This window comes from Macrosteles quadrilineatus, unplaced genomic scaffold (genome assembly GCF_028750875.1).
Source record: "Macrosteles quadrilineatus isolate MER2022 unplaced genomic scaffold, UCM_ALF_1.0 Scaffold_6__1_contigs__length_79288215, whole genome shotgun sequence".
In the NCBI taxonomy this organism is placed as follows: domain Eukaryota; kingdom Metazoa; phylum Arthropoda; class Insecta; order Hemiptera; family Cicadellidae; genus Macrosteles; species Macrosteles quadrilineatus.
Genome location: NW_026542599.1, coordinates 45,861,162 through 45,880,854, shown reverse-complemented (window position 1 = coordinate 45,880,854; position 19,693 = coordinate 45,861,162). Strand labels below are relative to the sequence as shown.

The window sequence follows — 19,693 nt, the reverse complement described above, 5'->3', positions numbered from 1 at the left end:
TAAATCTAACCTCTCTTACAATTAATTACAATACAAACTAATTCACATGGTATTATTTTGGTTGTATTATAAAAAGAATACATAATTAATCTCAAAGATAATATTGTGATAGCCTATTTTGACGATTGTAATATAATTTTTTAGCGTTCTTAGAATGGCTAACGTTCTTCTCAGTGAAGCAGAAAAGACTTTCATTCTTCAAGGAGTTGAGGTTAGTTTGTTGTAGGCTAGGCTTAACTTAAATCAATTTAGGCCTAGTCGTGCATTTTATGTAACTTTACTTTAAACTGATGGTCTTAAAAAGTGTGTTCTGACATTTTTCTTTATCGTACAGCTTCAAAACAACAAAAAAATGTTCTAAGGTATAATGAAAGATGATAATAGGCCTAAGTTAAGTTACATTGGTTAAGTATACAGCTAAACTCACAAATTTGTTTTTTTGGCTAAACAGGCCTATGCATATTAGGCCCGATTTTTGACATTTTTTTTATTCTACTCGAAATTCAACGCTGATTCCAATTAGTTGTTGGCTTCTCTAATCATCCTTCACCAAACCAAATATGTAATCAAACGTTGTAGTCAACATTCTTAAGTGTAATCCATAAACCGAGACTCGTGTTTTCAAAGGAAATAAGTGGTGATACTCACCATGTTTGTCCCTTTCTTACACACCTTATGGACCCCGACACTTCTCCTAATGATTAAAAACTGCCACCTTAAGGTATTTTCGACAAGACTAATAAGATACGAGCCGTCTTCGACAGAGTCAACCGTCTACAACATATGATGCGCTATGCTACGTTGCACTCTGTGTGTATTGGACTATGCTGCGTTCGGCTACGCTACGCTACGCTTAACTTAAAAATGGATAGAGATATTTTTATTATGCAAAAAGTCCCAAGGCAACTGGAACCACAAAACATAATTTTTTTATATTTATTTTGATGTTTAAGAAATGTTTATTTTTTTGTAATGGTACAATAAATTTAACAATTACAAGTATAATATTACCTGATCAACGTAAAGTCAAAGTTGAACTATGCTAAAACCCGGTTCCACATAACCCACTTCAGCATAGGTAATTATTTTGGCGAGGTTAACTAGACTTATCAGATTCACTAAACCTCTGCCATCAAAATACGATTTGGGGCCTTGGTAGGCCTATATATGCCTATTTCAAACAATAAACAACAAGGCATTCTAGCCTGATATTTAAACCAAAAAGGGACCTATTTAACATTTGTTTAAATAAATAGGAAGTTCAAAACAAAACCTAGGCCTGCCAACTTAATATTTGAATTTTTAGGATAACTTTAGATGTGATGGACGTTCCTGTAAAGACTATCGACCCATGGAGCTGGAGACAGACGTAGTGAGCAACGCAAGTGGCTCTGCTCGCCTTAGACTCGCAAACACAGACATTTTAGTTGGTGTCAAAACAGAAATTGATGTACCATTCCCTGAAACACCTAACCAAGGAAAGCTTGAATTCTTTGTTGACTGGTAAGATAAAGTTAGATGTTTTATTGATAAGATTTGACTTTCAGCTGCACACTTTACTTACAGAATCTTTCTACACACTTTACACTGTAAATTTAAAGTGTAGCCTAATGTCTACAAAAACTACTAAATTAAAAGCATTAAGAAAAGTAAAAAATAAGTAGCCTATGTCCTTAAAATTAATTAAGTAGGATCAAAGTGACTTTATTAGCCTATTGTATTTTTAACCTCAGAATGTGGCAGAATCAGCCAACCGCATTGAATAATTAGAATTAATTAGTCTGCAGGTTTGCCGAGATGGAGATATTCTTTTAAAATACTGTACATGCAACTTCTATTTAACCAAACCCCATTTTGGAGAGTATTTTAATTTAAATTACGTCCTAGCTAACTGTTTTCTAGCTCTAGAAATCTTTTGACAAAAGTTAGGTGAATAATCAACAGATACTTCTTACAGCCTGAGCCTACCTAATGGTCATACTTATATTTCCACAAGAGGAGGTTGAATGACTTTCCCTTGGTAGTCTAAATTTTTTACAAACCAATGTCATATTTTTTGTAAGGGACAAAAAAAAATTCATTAACTAACAAATTGTGGCAGATCTTAAATTGATTTTTTAATCTTGTGCTCATGTTCTAGTTCTGCCAACGCAACCCCTGCATTTGAAGGCCGAGGGGGAGAGGACCTTGCTACCGACATTAGCACTGGTTTGGCCCGAGCCTACGCTTCCTTCCCATTGGACAAGCTCTGCATTCTCCCAGCACTGCAGTGTTGGAAACTTTACGCAGACATCTTGATACTGGAATGTGGTGGGAATCTTTTTGATGCCGTTTCACTCGCTGTCAAGGCAGCCCTACACAATACTAGAGTACCTAGAGTGACAGGTGCTGAGATGGACGGAGGCCAAGTAGACCTCACTCTGTCGGACGACCAGTACGACTGTTGGAGACTAGATGTTACCTCAGCACCTCTCATGGTCACCCTTTGTAAGGTAAAATTAATTGGTTTTAGGTTTAAAAATAGGGGTGACAGGTATAATGTTCGGTAGTTTATTATCAACCCTTCAACATATTTTGGTATTTTCACTAAGCAAAATTACTCTATCCTGATTGGACAACGATAAACAACTCATGGATCGCTGGCTCAGTGTTGGCAGCACGCTCTAGCTTCTCCCACTCCCGACTGGCAGAAGCCGACGCAGCCCATACACTCACCATTATATAAAGCACATTTTTGGTTCAGCTCTGTTGAAATATATAGGGATAAGAGATTGCAAACACATGCCAACATTTTTTACCATTCAAAACTTTGTCTGTTTTACTTCTTGCAGAAAATAAGGGTTTTGTATTAAATGATAATATATCTGCCAAATTTGATAAAAATATAAGTTATCCACAAACAAGCAATCTACAACCGTTTGCTTAGTCTCCATAAGAATATAATACCCCTGCCGCAGCAAACCTGCAGACTAAGCGAATTTCCATTTGCCTGATTGGATTTACACTAAAATGTCTCCTTAAAAATATCACATTTATTCCCTATTTAAATAGCATTAGTTTAACGAGTAGGTTTGCTGCAACAGGGAGGATAAAAAGGGTTTTTTTTGTAAAATGTTAATAGTTTAGTATAAAATTAATGAATTTTCCAAATTTGATCAAAATATGTTCATAAACAAGCAAACTACATCAGTTTACAATTTTCTCCAGATAAGAATAACATAAAAATTTTAAATTTACAATTTTTTTATTTTTTTCCGTAATCATTACGCAACAACGCTTCAATATACTAAATTATTTATTTTTTAAACCTCTACAAAATGGTTGGGAAAGGAATTCCAAAATTTTAGGTTTTTAGGGTCAAAAATGGGAAAAACCAATTTTAACCCCATAAAACCCCCCATAAACCCCTGTTCTGTAAAAAAAGAATGATATGGAAATTTTACCAAAAAAGGTCAAATCACAAGTTCTTGCAATGAGTTCTAAGCTCTAGAGGAAATTCTCTAGAGGAAATTCGCTATAAACATAAAGACAATGGTAAAGAAATATATACAAAAATCTCTATTAAAGGCTTAAAGCTTTGGAAGCTTTTGTTGTTAGTCAACCAAATAGGTACCTACCCTATATATTGATTTTCTATAACATTTTTCCAGTAAAGATATCTGTGTAAAGTAAAACAGTTTTTAATCAGGACTGATTTATTTAGTTGGTTGATGTATGTCCACAATTATGTGATTGTGTTGAGGGGTCAACGTGTGACCGACACTGTGAGCCAAACCGTTCAACTGTTTTGATATGAAATGATGACAATGTTGACAGATTGGAGACAATTGTGTGGTTGACCCTACAGCGGAAGAAGAGACGTGTAGTGCTGCTAGTTTGGTCATAGCTATCACTCCTCTCGGTAAACTGTCTTCTGTCTTCAAAACTGGGGTCGGCAGTTTCCACAGTCAAACCCTCCAAGACGCTCTCAAGGTCAGTAGGCCTAGTACACTACACAAACTTAAATAAAAAATATAAAAATGTTTTAAATAATATTAGAAGGTATGTGACTTTTATAGGAATTTAATTAAAAAAACACAATTTGCAACTTCCATCCCTAAAAGGCCAAGTTAGCATTCCTCCACCTGGTAAAGCTACGCGCACATTAGGGCGGCACGGCACGGACGGACGGGGCGGAACAATCGCAATTTAGGACAGTCTGCGAGCTAAAACTGTGAGTCCGACTTCGACAGAGACCATGAGACCAGGGGAGAATGGTGGAAGTCCCGTGACGCCTGCACGGTCAGTGTGCAGCGCCCGGTCAGTACGGCAGCTCGGAAATGTCCTAGAGTTATGTCTCTCAGACTTTTTGACAAACGGCGGAAGCTGCCGAACGTCCATTGCCGACTGTCCTGCCGTAGTAGGCACACTCATTTCATTTCATATAACTTTATTCATTTGAGTACAATTCATAAATACAGGAATGGCATCAAGAGTAATTTAATTCGCTCTAATTCTTAGCTAACGCTACAAAAAAAGTAGCGCGCTACTTCCCAACACTGCATATTTATGTATTCTTAATTAAGTTTGTAGATTCTGCTTCTTAATCAAGATTTCAAGATTATATAAGTTTGTATAAAATTGGCAAACAATCAAGCAACTTTGTAATCTCTCATATTTTGTTCGTAGGTTGGCAAAGAGATTGGAGTCACTTTAAATGAAGAGCTCAACAAAGTCTTAAAGTTAGAAGAAGACCTTGGTGAAAAACGTGAGCGTTATGGGTTCTTGAAATAATTGAAGTAATATTTTAATCATTGTAAATAAAAATTAATAAAATCTGAAGCTGCAGTGAATTTGTGACTTTCTTCTACTTTTGATATAGGTATTACATCTTACATTTATTTACCCTTAAAACATTTGAATTACAATCCTGCTATGCTTGCCATCATAAAACAACAAAAATAGAGCATTTCTAAACTTACAAGGAAAATAAATTCAATTGTGAAAAAATAAGAAAATTTAATATTGCACTTTAAAGAACATAAATGTGCCTAGCAAACAAAACCTGTATATATAAGTTAATATCACATGTACAGAGTAAGCTAAAAGTTTTTATTAAGAATAGGTTTCAGAAAGGTTACATATGTGTGGAAGCCTTTAAAAAGATAGGCTTAAAAAGTTACAACCTTTGTGATAAAACTAAATACCCCGCTGCAGAAACCTGCAGACTAAGCAAATTTCAACTTGTCCGATTACATCTATATACAGGGTGATCAACTCAAGGAGGCCACCATTGGGATATCGGGAACGGTAAGAATTAGAGAAAACTTTAAATGGGGAACATTCCTTTATATTTTGTGGCAGTAAAAAATATGATTTTATTTTTTAAAAATTCAGCCGCCATTTTCCAAAATGGCGGCCAACTTTGAAATTTCTTAAACAACACCCTATATTTTATCATGTGTGTATTTTATGGATAGAGGATGCAATTTAAAAAGTTTTTTATTCTTGACATTTTTTCGATAAACACACTCGTTTAGGAGTTACAGCCTAAGGAAAAATGATTTCCGGTGTACATTTTACATCATGTAGTTCCTAAACAAGTAGGTTTATAGCGAAAATGCTAAGAGTGTGCCAACAGGGTGCAGCACGATTATTTTTTTTTTATATTTATTACAATAGCCAATTTGCAACCAAAAGGTGAGTGAGCGTAGCGAACGAACTTCAACCTGAAGGCGAGTTAGCGTAGCGAACGAGCTAATCTGAAGGCAAGTGAGCGCAGCGAACGAGCTCCAACGTAAAGGTGAGTGAGCGTAGCGAAGGAACTTCAACCAGGATCTTGAAAATGAACAAGCAATTGACATAAAACCACATTAGGACAGGACGACGTCTGTCGGGCCAGCTAGTATTTAATAAAATATTTCCATAAATGAGACCTATTTATTCCCAATTTCAATAACATTAGATTTAATGAGTGCTTATTCCCTTAATAGCTTATTCCCTATAATGGAAATTCGCTAAAACATGCTGTAAAGATATGCTATAATTCTTTGAGTAAAAATTTGTAAAATTGTAACTGCAATGGGTAATTTTCAAAGAATAAAACGTATATATTACGCTCCTTTCAAACTATACGGTTTCCGGCGTCGGGTTGAAAGAAGTACGATTTTATGTCAAGTCTAAGTTTCTTTCACATTACATGGTTTCTGACTATACGGCAAGAGAAATGTGTTTACAAAATCACGATACTTTAATACTTTTCAATGAAATGGCGACCATACAAAGTAGGTATTTTAAGCCAAGTATGAATGGAGATGAGTGTAGGATGAGTAGCGCGATCTTGTAGTCTTGTTAGTGACTAAGGCCAACTTATTCCTTAGACACAGCTGTTAATTAATAGCGCGTACAGCTAATGGCAACTAAGGGACCTACAGTTTATAGTGGAATCCGAACCACATTTTTGTCTTGGTATATACGAATTGGTCTAATTTTCAGGATAGCACCGCGGATAATCGTAGTACTCACTCGTGCGGACATTAATCCACACCAGGGAGTATCGCATCCCCAGTGCATGCCTATAAATATCCACAATTCGTAACTTCCTAGTAGCTGGATTACAGGACGACGCCACCCGTCCCAGTTATAAATAATACATAAACATTTCAGACTGTAAACAATAGATAATCATTGAAACAGCTGATCTATTAAAAAACCGTGCACTTTGAAAGCTTGCATTTAACATACATGCGCCACTGACACACGGCCACGGCGCGACAACCGTCCGGTTCAGTGGCAGTGGATGGCTGCAAGGCGGCACATGCTCTTCTTAAAACTACTAACAAAAAATTGCCAGTACAGTGTTTGGCCGTATGGTGAAACCCGTATGGTCTGAAAGGAGCGTTAGGTTAACAAACTAAGCATTGCAAATCATGTTTCTCAAGCTTTGATCACAACATAACATCAAAACTAACTAGACAAGGAGCATTAAAGCAACCTATTCTTATCTTGACATTTTAAAATTTATGATTGAGGTGTTGTACATTGTATAATTTCAGAGTGAGGGACCTCGCTTTAGTCCGTTACAATGTTTATTTACAAAAATCAATAATACAAAAAAATCAATCATAATTTTTAGAGTTTTAAATGTGTCCTGCTGAACCCTAATCCAGGCTCAATATTGAGATTGAGGTACGGGTGCTAATGAGGTAATTGAGTATATGGGGTAACTTACGATAAAGTCTACTTAACTTGCATATTATTTTCTGTTTCAAGCTATGAATATAACTTTGAAGATGTAATTGCATCAAAAATGTTAAGGCGGTTGCATCAAAACCCCAGTTGAATGTAGTTGTGAGCTTACCAAACAAAAATATGTAAGTACAGCTGTGCAAAAATGTTAAAGGTATTTTTATTGTTGTGTGGTTTAAAAAAAATAAATAGAACATAGGCTGCAATTCTTTGAAAGCCATGTTATTCACCACATTAGAATGTCTTCTTTATGCTGTTAGCATTTAGGAATGATTTGGGCCCTAAATAAATAAACATTTTTATTTATTTATTAAAAAATTCAAAAACAAACAGCAGAACATTTCCCTACCCTTGGGTTTCAACAAATCATCAATATTATTTTTAAAACCACACAACTTTAAAAACCCTCATATTGTTTTGTAGTACTAGAAGGCCTACCTAACCTAAAAAGCTCCAGTAGATCTATCACAGATCAGGTAGTTGATAATACAGTATAATCACTACCACACTTCGCACACCTAAGTATCCACAGGTTCGCCATGTATCGAACATTGCCACTGCTCGACTCCGCACTCGCACATCGTACCAGCCGACACTACTCGGAACACTTTGACAGTACGACTGTTATCATCAAACTTGCAGCTCACATGGTGTCCGTTGATCAAAAACGTATAGAACTGGTTGGCGTAGCGGTCACGTAAGTAGACTGATCTAGGGTCTTCACGTAGAATGTCTGTTATGATTCGTGAAATGTTTCCTTCTCGCTCTGAGATTGAGTCCAGATTACCTTGAACTTGAGGTGTGAAAGTCACTTGCAACTGTGACATTGGTGATTGGGAAATCCACTCTGGAACACGAACCTGTGAAAAGGAGATATCATTACTAAACTGAATCTAATGTGTGTGATGATGATGGTAATGATGTAGGCCTACCATAGGACGAGAGCTTGGTTTCAAGGATCATTGTTGGGATAGGCTTACCTGAATGGAAAGGTGTCTGTCTTGGTACAAGAAACACTTTGTACGAAACACATTCATGTTACTTTAAACAATTTTGTAAATGACATTTACCATAATCCCAATATAGTTAAGCATTTTCTTGTAAACATGTTTAATATTTGAAACTACAGTAGTAGAAATATATTCTGCAAATGAAAGAGAGGACTTTGTAAAAAAAAACCCCTAAATTATACGCTGTTTGTTTACACTATGTTTTTGAAATAGTACCAAAGGGATGGAATTTGTTTTGTGTGATAAACTTTGAGTTTTGATTGTCAATCTTTTGTCAAATGTTTTCAGTGAAATTTGCAATTCTGGTAATTGTAATTCAGGTTTAGCTTAAGGAGACAGAGTAATAGCAAAAGTACTATAGCAGAAACTTGGTGTTAGATGAATCCATGCAGATCCATGAAAATAAAAAAATATAAAAAATGTCAACACGCCAAGGATTATTAAGCTTAAAGGCTGTATGGAAGTCATTTATGTTTGAAAGATTATTGTCCACATGTTTCATCGCTGATAGAAAATAGTAGTTTCACAACATCTCTGGGTCTAAAATCTGACCCTGAGTTCAGATATAAAAGACCCTAGAATCCAGGAAATTAGTACATATACAAAACAGCAAATGTTTAAAGTAGTCAAGTTAAAAAAAGTCTATCCATTTTTCGTCACCACCAAAATTGGACTTGATGGGACTCACATGGGCACTAGATGGCAGAGGAGAGTGTGTCCTGATTGCTGCTTGTAGTTGTTCTTCTTCTCCGTCAGGTGCTTCTCGTTCAATCACGTCAGATGGAGGGAGCGGAGGCCGCAACCCCACAATTGGGAGGGGGGCCGAAGCTGAACCACCCTCTTCTTCCGACTCCTGACCATCCAGCTCCAGTCGTTCCATCCCCTCGGTGTCGACAGTGAGGTCCGAGGGGTTGTCGTAGTGAGGGATGTACGGCTTCAAATCCAAAACTGGCGTACCGTCCACCATGTCTACACCTGAGAAGAATATGCTGCTCCCTAAAAACGTTTAAAAAGGCTGTACAAATATTGTTTAAATAAAGAAAAAAAATATTTGATAAAAGTTAAAGCAATTTCAATTTGCTTTTTTAATATAACGAGAACAAAATGGTCCAAACTTTACCAAAATGTTTAAATGTATTTATTTTATTGTGTTGATTTTTTCTTTAAAAATAAATAGGTAAACGTCAGCAGGCTAATACAGTTTTAATACCAATGTTTTTCTAGTCTGAAGATTTTAGTTTATAAAACATTGTTGGCTACGTTATAAATTTTAAAATCAGTGGTTTTTTTTAATCCAGTTATTTCAAACACTTGTAATACTTTTATACAAGTAAAAGTGATTCAGTTTGCACAAGTAAACACAATTCAATTTGTACTCAAGTCAACTCAAATCAAACCTATGAATACAACAAACCCTTTAAGAAGAGAAATGCTTATGAAGAATAGTCAGACTGGAATTTTCCCTCCGATATGTGCTTCGCGCGGCGGCCACAATACTCTCTCTAAGCCGATTCTTTGTTGCACTCTCTCTCTCACTGAGTCAGCTGATTTTGCAGCGAGCTCGCGATAGTCTGCCTAGCGGCCGCTGCGAAAACTAAACGAAATTCAAATATTCCCAGACTGAATTTTTAACAAAGGCATTGCGCTTTTTATAAATTTTGTATTCATTGATAGGACTGGCCATTGATTAATACCAGCTGGGATATTTATAAACATAACCTTGACCTGCCAGTTTTATTTGCTGTGACATTAGTACAATAACAGTTAGGAGCCTACATTAACCCTAGCAGTGGCCAATGTTAGAAGTGGGGAATGGCCAACCCATTTTGGCGATTTTGCAGACATTTTTTTGAAAATTCGTAAAAATTCAACCGTACAAGTAAACCTATTCAATATTCAACAATATTCATTTTGTTCGGAAAGAACAGGAGAATCTAGAAATAGTAATATCATAATGATTTAGACGGTGTATTTTATCGGTAAAGTGAAAAAAATAAAAAAATTTGAATGAATTTTTTTTTTTTTAATTTCAAAAGCGGCCTCGGTATTTTTTTTGACGGATTTTTTATGGGAAATTCATTATATTCATTTTGTAGACAATCTAATTCCCTACACAGAAATATATAACATGTCAGGAAAATATTTTTTTTTATAAGTTTTTGGAGCGAAATATAATGACAAACGGAGAACCGAAAAAATTGAAAACCGTACAGTGTTAGTTTTTGTTGTAAAAAGTTATATAATATATGTGTATACTAATAATTATATATACATGTTTGTAAAGCTAATGAAGTAAGGAATCAAAAAAAGTCATAAAGTTTATGGTAAAAATAATTTTTTACCTATAAACATACGTATATAAAATAATGTTTTTATATTTTAGCGATTTTGCGAGAAAAAAATTCACAGTATTTAGTATACAACTTTTGAACCAAATTTTTTTTACTTCAAACCAACATAATAATCTTGTAGTGCATTCAATTACCTACATAAAAATGTATAACATGTTAGAAATATTTTTTTTGTAGGTACGTAATAGGGACATAATAATACAATAACCGCAAAACCGCAAATAAGTGTAAACTATACAGTGTTTGTTTGTGTTGTAAAACATTATGTAGGCTGATGCTATGTACATATTTGTAAAGCTAATGAAGTAAGGAATCCAAAAAAGTCATTAGTATGATGGTAAAAAATTATTTTCACTTATGATTATGTATCAATTTCAGAACATTTTGAATTTTTTGTGCATTTCGAGAAAATGGAGTGTACAGTATTTAGTATATAACTTTTTTACCAAATTTTTTACACCCAAACCAATATAAACATGTTGTAGTGTATTCATTTACCTTTATAAAAATGTATAACACCTTGGGTAAATCATTATATAGCATATATAGCTTGTACAACAATCTCTGAATGTCAGAATCGTCATTTTAGGACATGATGCTAACAAAATATAACCTTTTATAAACACTATTTCACACAATTCAGTAATATTTATGCATAATAAAATGCATGAAGATTACTGTTATACACACACACAAACTTCACTAACACTAACACTACGAACTAATAACGTATTTAGTAATAAATTGCAGATAACACCAGAGCGAACACTCACGGCAACAACAAACAATGGCGAATACACAAGACAGCTGTAGCAGTAATGACTCACTTCCGTCGTCTTCGTAGGTGAGCAGACGTAAATAACCCTGAGCGCAGGGCTGCCACTCTCACAATCTATATTTCTTCCTCTTCAAAATGACATATTATATGACTAGTAATAATAACTTACAGTGTATGTAATTCTTTTTTTCCACATCGTCACCTGACGACCATTGGCCATTTGTAAAAAATTTCGAAAACAGCTGTTTTCATAAAATCGTACCGGTTGTGCAATCAATATTTCGTTCTAAATATTACTACCACAATGAAGATATAATCAATGGCTATCCAGTGGTACTACCCGCAACATCCCACGACGAAAATTATCCGAGCAGGGTAATGCCAAACAAGACGTGTTTTGCCAGTTCCCAAGTGTCGGCTGCAAAAGTCGTGCCTCGCCAAAAATTCATTTGATTTCTAATCGTCGTGACATTGTTATATACCTGCTACAGGGTTTGTTTATGTAATAAAATGAAAGTTCAGAATGTAATCTTTCGAATGGAATATATATTATTCTCATCTGAGTTGATTGTGTTTTTTTTACCGCTAAAAAAAATTTCGGCCCAGATCGTCACCAGACGACTTTGGCCATTCTAAGCATCAACATCAGATCGTCACCAGACGACGATCGGCCACTGCTAGGGTTAAAAGTAGCCTATTGTCTCTAGGATAACTAACTACAGTCCAACCTCAGTATAACGAATCTGAAGGGACCGAACTGAATATTCGTTATATCAAGGATTTCGTTAAAACGAGGTTCGTTATATAGAGGTTAGGTTTACAGGAATTTCGCTAAGTCGAGGTTCAGAACCAGCGTCGATCAATATAGGTCGGGATTTGACTTCATTAAAATACAGTACAATTAAAGTAGCATAGGCTACAATACTTTACAGTACAGTGTTTACATTGTACAGTAGAACCTAAATTATCCGGCATAATAAAGGAAGGGGATCTTGAATATTGCGCAATCATGACAATGGCATTGACCTTACAGGTTAAAAGCTGTAAGTTTAAAATCACAGCTTGTTCTAACCCTCCTAAAATCTAGCCAAACACTGTATTGCGTAGTCATAAACCATGTAAAGAACAAAACAAAACAGTAGAAAGTTTTGTAAGCTACTGCTCGCGATAGGCCGGTAGGCTACTTACAGTACAGTACGGTACTGATTTATCACAACAGAGGAATGTCAATAATAATCATTAACTATAGCATTGGTGTTGCTAGTTGAAACAAATCGTATTGAAAACAATAAATTATTAGATAAGTCATTATAAAAGTGTATAATCATAGCCAGCTTAAGGACAGTAAAAACACTCGTAAAAGGAATGTTAAAATAACTGGTTTTGTTTTTATTCTTTCTTAGGTTTCTCTCTATCCAAAAATTGTACAATTCACCATAGTTATCCCATATCGCCCAGTCACAGCTTACTAAACATTACGTCGTCATCAGTCCTCCCTCAGAGAATGAAATCAGTTCTCACTTCTCAGTTGCAAGTTATTGCAGCATAGCGCGCGCAGCGACAGCAGACAAAGATGTAAAACGGAGCAGACGAATGTTAGCGCAAGCGATGACGTGACCTTTCCATTTCATTTGATAAAGAAACAGATTTTCCCAAAACAATAATTGGGTGGGGGATTTGTTATATCGAGGGAAAGACGTAGACAATTTGTTATGTAGAGGTTAAATTCGCAATGTAGAGGTTCTGACAATGATAAATTCGTTATATTGAGGTGTCTTATTTTAGCCGAAATCACGAAAATTCGTTAAATCAAGGTCGTTGTTATGGTTTGTTCGTTATGTAGAGGTAAAATATACATTGTGTCTTATGGAGAGTTCTAGGGGATTAAAAAAAAATCGTTATATCAAGGAATTCGTTATATCGAGGTTCGTTATATCAAGGTTAGACTGTACCTACTAATTTTTTCATAACTTTTTTATTGATATACAAACAGCACACTATGCAAATAGAGAACATTAAAAAAATAAATCTTACCATCAATTTTATCAATGTGCACAAGGGAAAGTCCAATAGGACAAGGCCTGTGAGGGGAGCGAGTGCCAAAAACCCCGATACGAGCTCCATTCAATCTTGGAGGGGCAACTTTAGCTCGGATGTGATTAGACTCATTCTTGTGAAAATGGAATAAAATCCTGAAACAGGGTGCAAATTATAAAATAATCTAAATGATGTAGTTAAAAAATAATGCTTTTAAACTTTTAATAGCCTCCTTACCCTTCACATTTCCCCGACAAAACAACTCAGTGTCTCAACTGGTGCCTGAGGCCTATACATAAGCTCAGCACGCAAGCGCTCCGAGCTGGAGCACCTCCGCATGGAAAGAGTCAAAGGAACGCCTTGTCTCAAACAGTCCATGAGTCAGAAGTTAAAAATTCACAATGATGTTGTGTCTGCTCTGCCTAACCTTGGGGGATGGACTGTTTTGCCCGAACCCCCTTCCAAAACTGATTTAGCTTAAATGGCTCCTTGAGCCGGCCCTTTTTGGCTTTCGCTAAATTGCCCCACCCACTTGCAGGGACCTCGCAAGGTATTCCTCACACTCATGGGCTGTAAATCAATGTTCTTTTGGATTTTTAAAGTTTTGTAACTCAATGAATTTCCAAGTGTGACAGACTCTATGTTGATGGATATTTTATCAACAATTTGTTTGGGTCCTTTGAAGGATTGAGTCTTGTACTGTTTGAGACAAGTGGTGTCCTTTGACTCTTTCCATGCAGAGGAACTCGAATATTTTGTTCCAGCTTGAGTGATGGAGCACTTGGGTGCTGAGATAGTGCTCGAGATACTGAGTGGTTTTGTTAGGGAAATGCGAAGGGTGGCTAGAGTGCTGCGCTTGGGTTTCAGTGAGCATCCTTCTTCTTTTGCGGAACTGGACCGACTCGCCATTGCTTCCAGAGGGGTCCAGGACACTGATTCCCAAAGGAGAGATTTCATGGGGCAACATCCACGCAGCCCTCCAAGCCAGGTCATAGCTCCGGTGCAGCCAGGACTGGAAGTACAGAGGTTTCAGGCGCAACCCCCCTGCTTTTTTGGTTGTGGTCAGAGAGGTCATGTTAGGAGATTTTGCCACCAAAACCAGAGGGGTAATAATAATTCCTGACTAGCTGTTTCATGGGGAAATGTTAATGTTGGCCTGCACCGTGAAAATTCATTCAAAGAGAGTAACAGTGGGCCTAATGTTTTGGGTAAATTAATTTCTTGTAATAAGTCAAATGAGAAACAATGTAGGCCTAAGTAAAAGTTTTCTAAAGGGTGGGAGGTTGCACTAGCGTCTCAGGGTCCTGGTAAGAAACCAATGAGAACCTCTTTTGCGAAGGAGTGGGGGGCGTGATGTCACTCTCTTCTCTTGAGGGAATACCATTACCACAACAATACGAAGTGCAGCCATCGGTGATCATGGTGTAGAGGATAGAGTACTCGGCTGATGTCCATGAGGTAACCAGGTCAAATCCCACTGGTGACACTAACTTTTTGTCAAAGATTTTGCTTAGAATGTGATTGCTTCTTAACTGAGGGCCTACATCTTTTGTTACAATTTGAGGCATTTATAATTTTAATTGATATGTAAACCTTCATTCAATTTTTATCTTATATCTTTTTTATATTATCAGCAAATTTGGTTGGTTAGTTTAGGTTATGAGGGTTTCAATTTATAATAAAAAATTATAAAATAAATTTTGTAATTTTTATAGTTTCATATCTATGGGTAAGTCGGGAAACCTTTGTAGAAAAAACTAAAAAGCAAAGTCAACTTCTTAAGAATATTTGCAAAAATATGTTGATTGTTATACAGACCTCTTATGAACAGCGAAATATTTCCATGAGTTACACAAACTTTGAGTTGAGTGTTTTAAACTCATTAAAAATTAAGATGGTTATCAGTTTTGAAATAACTCCTGTAATACTTGACAATTGCTTGATTTCGAGCAACAGGAACACTAGTTGAACTTAAATATAAGTATATAGCCTAATTTCATTTACTTACGGGTTTTCTAAACTTACCACATGTGGGAAAACCCATCCAATCCTTCAAGAGAATGTTCAGGATTTGTAAAAACATGATTAAACAACGTAATTTTTCCTTGACTGCTTAGATTTACATTAGGCTGTCTTGGCACTGCTCGTTTTCTAATGAAACCAGTGCTAATGAATCCAATTGGTTGCAGTTTAATGGTTTCGTCATATGTGTCAACCAAAGCCTGGCAATCCATCTTGTTTTCACCGTTTTGGGAATGCAATTTACACGACGAACAACTCCAGTTGTCCAACGCCTCCTTGATATTGTTTAGGTCTTTAGAGTATGAATGCCTCAGGGTTTTTAGTTCTTTTCTGAAAATATAAACTAACTTTTAAAAGTTATATTTAAAAATGTGTTATAAACTAAGCCCTACCAAATTTTGGTAGGAATTATATTGAGGTTGCACTAATACTAAAGCTTGACCTCTAAAGATAGGGGCACTAGATAACCACCCTCCATTAACACACGGCCACCTTTAATTCCAGGCTGCGGCCTGGTAGAATTGGCAACGTTGCAAGTGGTACCGGTATTGTCTAGCGCCAGACGTCCCATAAGATAACATGGCAGACAGGTGACAGCAGCTCATTAATTTGCGTATTATAGTAGAATCCTGCTAACTCGGCACTCGATAACCTGGCAGTCTGGATACCTCGGTCATCAATTCGAATTGTGGATATTTATAGGGATGCACTGTGGATGCGATGCTCCCTGGTGTGGATTAACGTCCGCACGAGTGAGTACTACGACTATCCGCAGTACTATCCTGATAATTAGACCAATTCGTAAATTACAAGGAAAAAATGTGGTTCGGATTCCACTATAAACTGTAGGTCCCTTAGTTGCCATTAGCTGTATATGGGCTATTAATTAACAGCTGTGTCTAAGGAACATGTCGGCCTTAGTCACTAACAAGACTACAAGATCGCGCCACTCATCCTACACTCATCCTTCACTCATATTTGGGTTAAAATACGCACATAGTGGCGTCCCCATCTTAAATAATTGATAATTGATTGATCACCTGGCTCAGAAAATTAGTAATATTTTGAGTCCGAGTTAAACATGGAGGCAAGCCAGCTCAAGTAAAATCATTCACAACTCGTACCAAGGATTTTTTGGACTATAGATGATGCCTTAATATTTTCAGAGTGACTTATAATATAAAATACCCCCGCCGCAGCAAACCTGCCGACTAAGCGAATTTCCATTTGTCTGAATTGATTTTCAGTTAAATATATTTTATAACATTAGGTTTAACGAGTACCTAGGTTTGCTGCTACAAGGAAAATAATAAAGTGTGTTTTTGAGTAAAATATTGATAGCTTAGTACAAAATAAATAAATTTGCCAAGTTTGATCAAAATATATCCATAAACAAGCAAACTACAACATTTGACAATATTCTCCATAAGAATAACATGGGAATTTTAAATTTACAATTTTTTTAAGTTTCTCCGTTACTAATAATCGAACAAAAATACTTTTATATACTAAATTATTTGTTTTTTTAAGCTCTTTAAAAAAGTCTAAAGAGAAATCGGGAAATTTTGTGTTTTGAGGGTCAAAAGTGAGAAAAACCAATTTTTACCCCATAAAACCCCCCGTAAAGCCCCGTTCCCATGGTCCGATCGTGCTGGTTCGCGAACTCATTCAAGTTTATCCCGCTTTACACCTTTAAACCAAATTTAATCAAAATCGGACAAAAATTACTCAAGTTATCGCGTTCACGGACGTATATATATATATATATATATATATATATATATATATATATATATATATAAGTCTATATATATATACATATATAAAAATTTGAACGAATGGTGTTTTTGGCCTCTGGGGACATCAAAATGAAAAAGTAAATCGGTCCCGGGTCTAGGTCTTACCGTGCCACCTACGGTAATAGCTACTTCCCTATAGGGAAATTCGCTAATACCCCCGCCGCAGCAAACCTGCCGACTAAGCGAATTTCCATTTGTCTGAATTGATTTTCAGTTAAATATATTTTATAACATTAGGTTTAACGAGTACCTAGGTTTGCTGCTACAAGGAAAATAATAAAGTGTGTTTTTGAGTAAAATATTGATAGCTTAGTACAAAATAAATAAATTTGCCAAGTTTGATCAAAATATATCCATAAACAAGCAAACTACAACATTTGACAATATTCTCCATAAGAATAACATGGGAATTTTAAATTTACAATTTTTTTAAGTTTCTCCGTTACTAATAATCGAACAAAAATACTTTTATATACTAAATTATTTGTTTTTTTAAGCTCTTTAAAAAAGTCTAAAGAGAAATCGGGAAATTTTGTGTTTTGAGGGTCAAAAGTGAGAAAAACCAATTTTTACCCCATAAAACCCCCCGTAAAGCCCCGTTCCCATGGTCCGATCGTGCTGGTTCGCGAACTCATTCAAGTTTATCCCGCTTTACACCTTTAAACCAAATTTAATCAAAATCGGACAAAAATTACTCAAGTTATCGCGTTCACGGACGTATATATATATATATATATATATATATATATATATATATATATAAGTCTATATATATATACATATATAAAAATTTGAACGAATGGTGTTTTTGGCCTCTGGGGACATCAAAATGAAAAAGTAAATCGGTCCCGGGTCTAGGTCTTACCGTGCCACCTACGGTAATAGCTACTTCCCTATAGGGAAATTCGCTAAAAGGAGGTTAAAAAGCTTAAAAATTTTATTGTCCTTATTTTTAACCCAAGTTCCCAATAACCTGGCATTTCACAAACTCGGCACCCTTCCTGTCCACATTACGCCGAGTTTACGGGACTCTATACTGTATTCATTTAAATTTAAATTTATGAACATAAATTTATTTAAAGATTGAAAATAAAACATATACAACAGCATTTGAATTGAAAATCTATTTTTGTACCTACATTTAAAGTGGAGTCTATATTTTCAAAGCCCAGTAACCAAGCTTTCATACCTATATAAAAAAAAAAAAATGGACAATAAACTCTGTGCCTTAGCTCTGTCATTAGACTTAGGTACGCGACAGGGCGCACGCGGAGTAAACCTCCGCAAACTGACACCGCGTCACTGAATTGCAAATGACAACAAAATGAGGAGGAATTTGGGGATAATAATAGCTTAGGGGCATTCCCAGGATGAGGTGCGTTAAGTGTAGAGCCGGACACGACTGCCGACACCCATTATGCATATTTATATTAACAAAAACTACAAGTGCAGAGGAAAACTCCGCAAGCGCCCGCTCGACTGTTAAAACTATCAATGATTAATCAATATTCTCAACCAATATTTACTTAAGTTAGCATAGCCCAGTTAAGAAACTGTAAAGTACCCGATAAAACAAACAAAACATTATTAATTTAATGCTATTGTTTTTATTTTTTACATCATATGGTTAAATTACTTAAATTCCTTGCAATATTTAGGCTAGGCCTAAGTAAGTTATATTAAAACAGATAATTATTTAGGTCTATTAACATTTAATCCGATACATTAATATATCACAGGTTCGTTGCGGAGCTGTACCCAAGGAATTAAATATAGGCTAGGCTTACTAAAAAATTCACTTGGCTAAGCCTAGACCTAGATGACATTAAGTAAAAGTGAATGGGAGTTTTCTTACAAAAACACAAATAATATAAGCTAAGTTATTGTATATTACTTTTGGTTTTGACTATTGATACTTTAGTATCCAGTAGGTAGTCAATGATATTACCTTAAATTACTGATTTCGGTCCTCGCAACCGATAGTTGATTTTGAAGCGTTGACAACGACAACTGAGTAGGCCTTGGCCTATGGTCATTATCTTTTGATGCCATTGCCCTATTTTAACCTTTAATCGATTAGGCCTATAACCAAGTTAGAACAAATTTAACTCTTAATGTAAAGTTAAACACTTTATCCTCACTTTCATAGGTAACTATTTATTCTAAACAAACATGTTATGATTAGGGTTAATAGGATTACTATTAAATGAACAAAAACGACAACTTTGAAAGGAAACTTGAACTCGACATTTTCTTCCTTGCTTCTTGCTTCAAAGCAAAGCAGACAAAAATAAAAATATGACAACTGACAACATTGACAACCTGTACCTATTCCTATTGTGTTTATTCCCAGGCTGCAAACCTTACCTAGAGAAAAAGTCCAATACAACTATAATAGGTTTTAATATAATACGAGGTGTTAGCCCGTCCTAAAACCGTGTACAATTCAGATCAGCTAGTTTACACATA

General features: G+C 35.7%; 2 protein-coding genes across 3 annotated transcripts; one reads left to right on the top strand and one right to left on the bottom strand.

Annotated features, from left to right (window-relative positions):
- Positions 1-4,821, top strand: LOC128996491 (exosome complex component RRP42). Its single transcript, XM_054421861.1, has 5 exons — positions 1-211; positions 1,307-1,503; positions 2,141-2,492; positions 3,817-3,972; positions 4,669-4,821. The coding sequence occupies exons 1-5, from the start codon at positions 155-157 to the stop codon at positions 4,771-4,773; spliced, it is 867 nt and encodes a 288-aa protein (XP_054277836.1). The 5' UTR covers positions 1-154; the 3' UTR covers positions 4,774-4,821.
- Positions 4,822-7,036: 2,215 nt separating this feature from the next.
- Positions 7,037-19,487, bottom strand: LOC128996490 (tRNA (adenine(37)-N6)-methyltransferase). Of its 2 annotated transcripts, none has more exons than XM_054421859.1 (5): positions 19,173-19,487; positions 15,429-15,755; positions 13,401-13,558; positions 8,926-9,233; positions 7,037-8,087 (listed from the first exon to the last, which is right to left on the bottom strand). In XM_054421859.1, exons 1-5 carry the CDS (start codon positions 19,274-19,276, stop codon positions 7,746-7,748), a joined length of 1,239 nt encoding a protein of 412 aa, XP_054277834.1. In that variant the 5' UTR covers positions 19,277-19,487; the 3' UTR covers positions 7,037-7,745. The 2 variants fall into 2 exon arrangements, with proteins under 2 accessions (XP_054277834.1, XP_054277835.1); XM_054421860.1 differs by having other exon boundaries at positions 19,425-19,441.
- Positions 19,488-19,693: the final 206 nt, after the last annotated feature.

Bases quoted from the DNA above. Each gene is read 5' to 3' on its own strand.
- LOC128996490 (XM_054421859.1), bottom strand. From the start codon at position 19,276: ATGGCATCAAAAGATAATGACCATAGGCCAAGGCCTACTCAGTTGTCG. The intron at 13,559-15,428 runs GTAAGTTTAGAA...ACCCTGTTTCAG, and splicing joins GATGGGTTTTCCCACATGTG to GATTTTATTCCATTTTCACA. The intron at 8,088-8,925 runs GTGAGTCCCATC...TCCTTTTCACAG, and splicing joins CTCTGCCATCTAGTGCCCAT to GTTCGTGTTCCAGAGTGGAT.
- LOC128996491 (XM_054421861.1), top strand. From the start codon at position 155: ATGGCTAACGTTCTTCTCAGTGAAGCAGAAAAGACTTTCATTCTTCAA. The intron at 212-1,306 runs GTTAGTTTGTTG...TTGAATTTTTAG, and splicing joins TCATTCTTCAAGGAGTTGAG to GATAACTTTAGATGTGATGG. The intron at 2,493-3,816 runs GTAAAATTAATT...CAATGTTGACAG, and splicing joins TCATGGTCACCCTTTGTAAG to ATTGGAGACAATTGTGTGGT.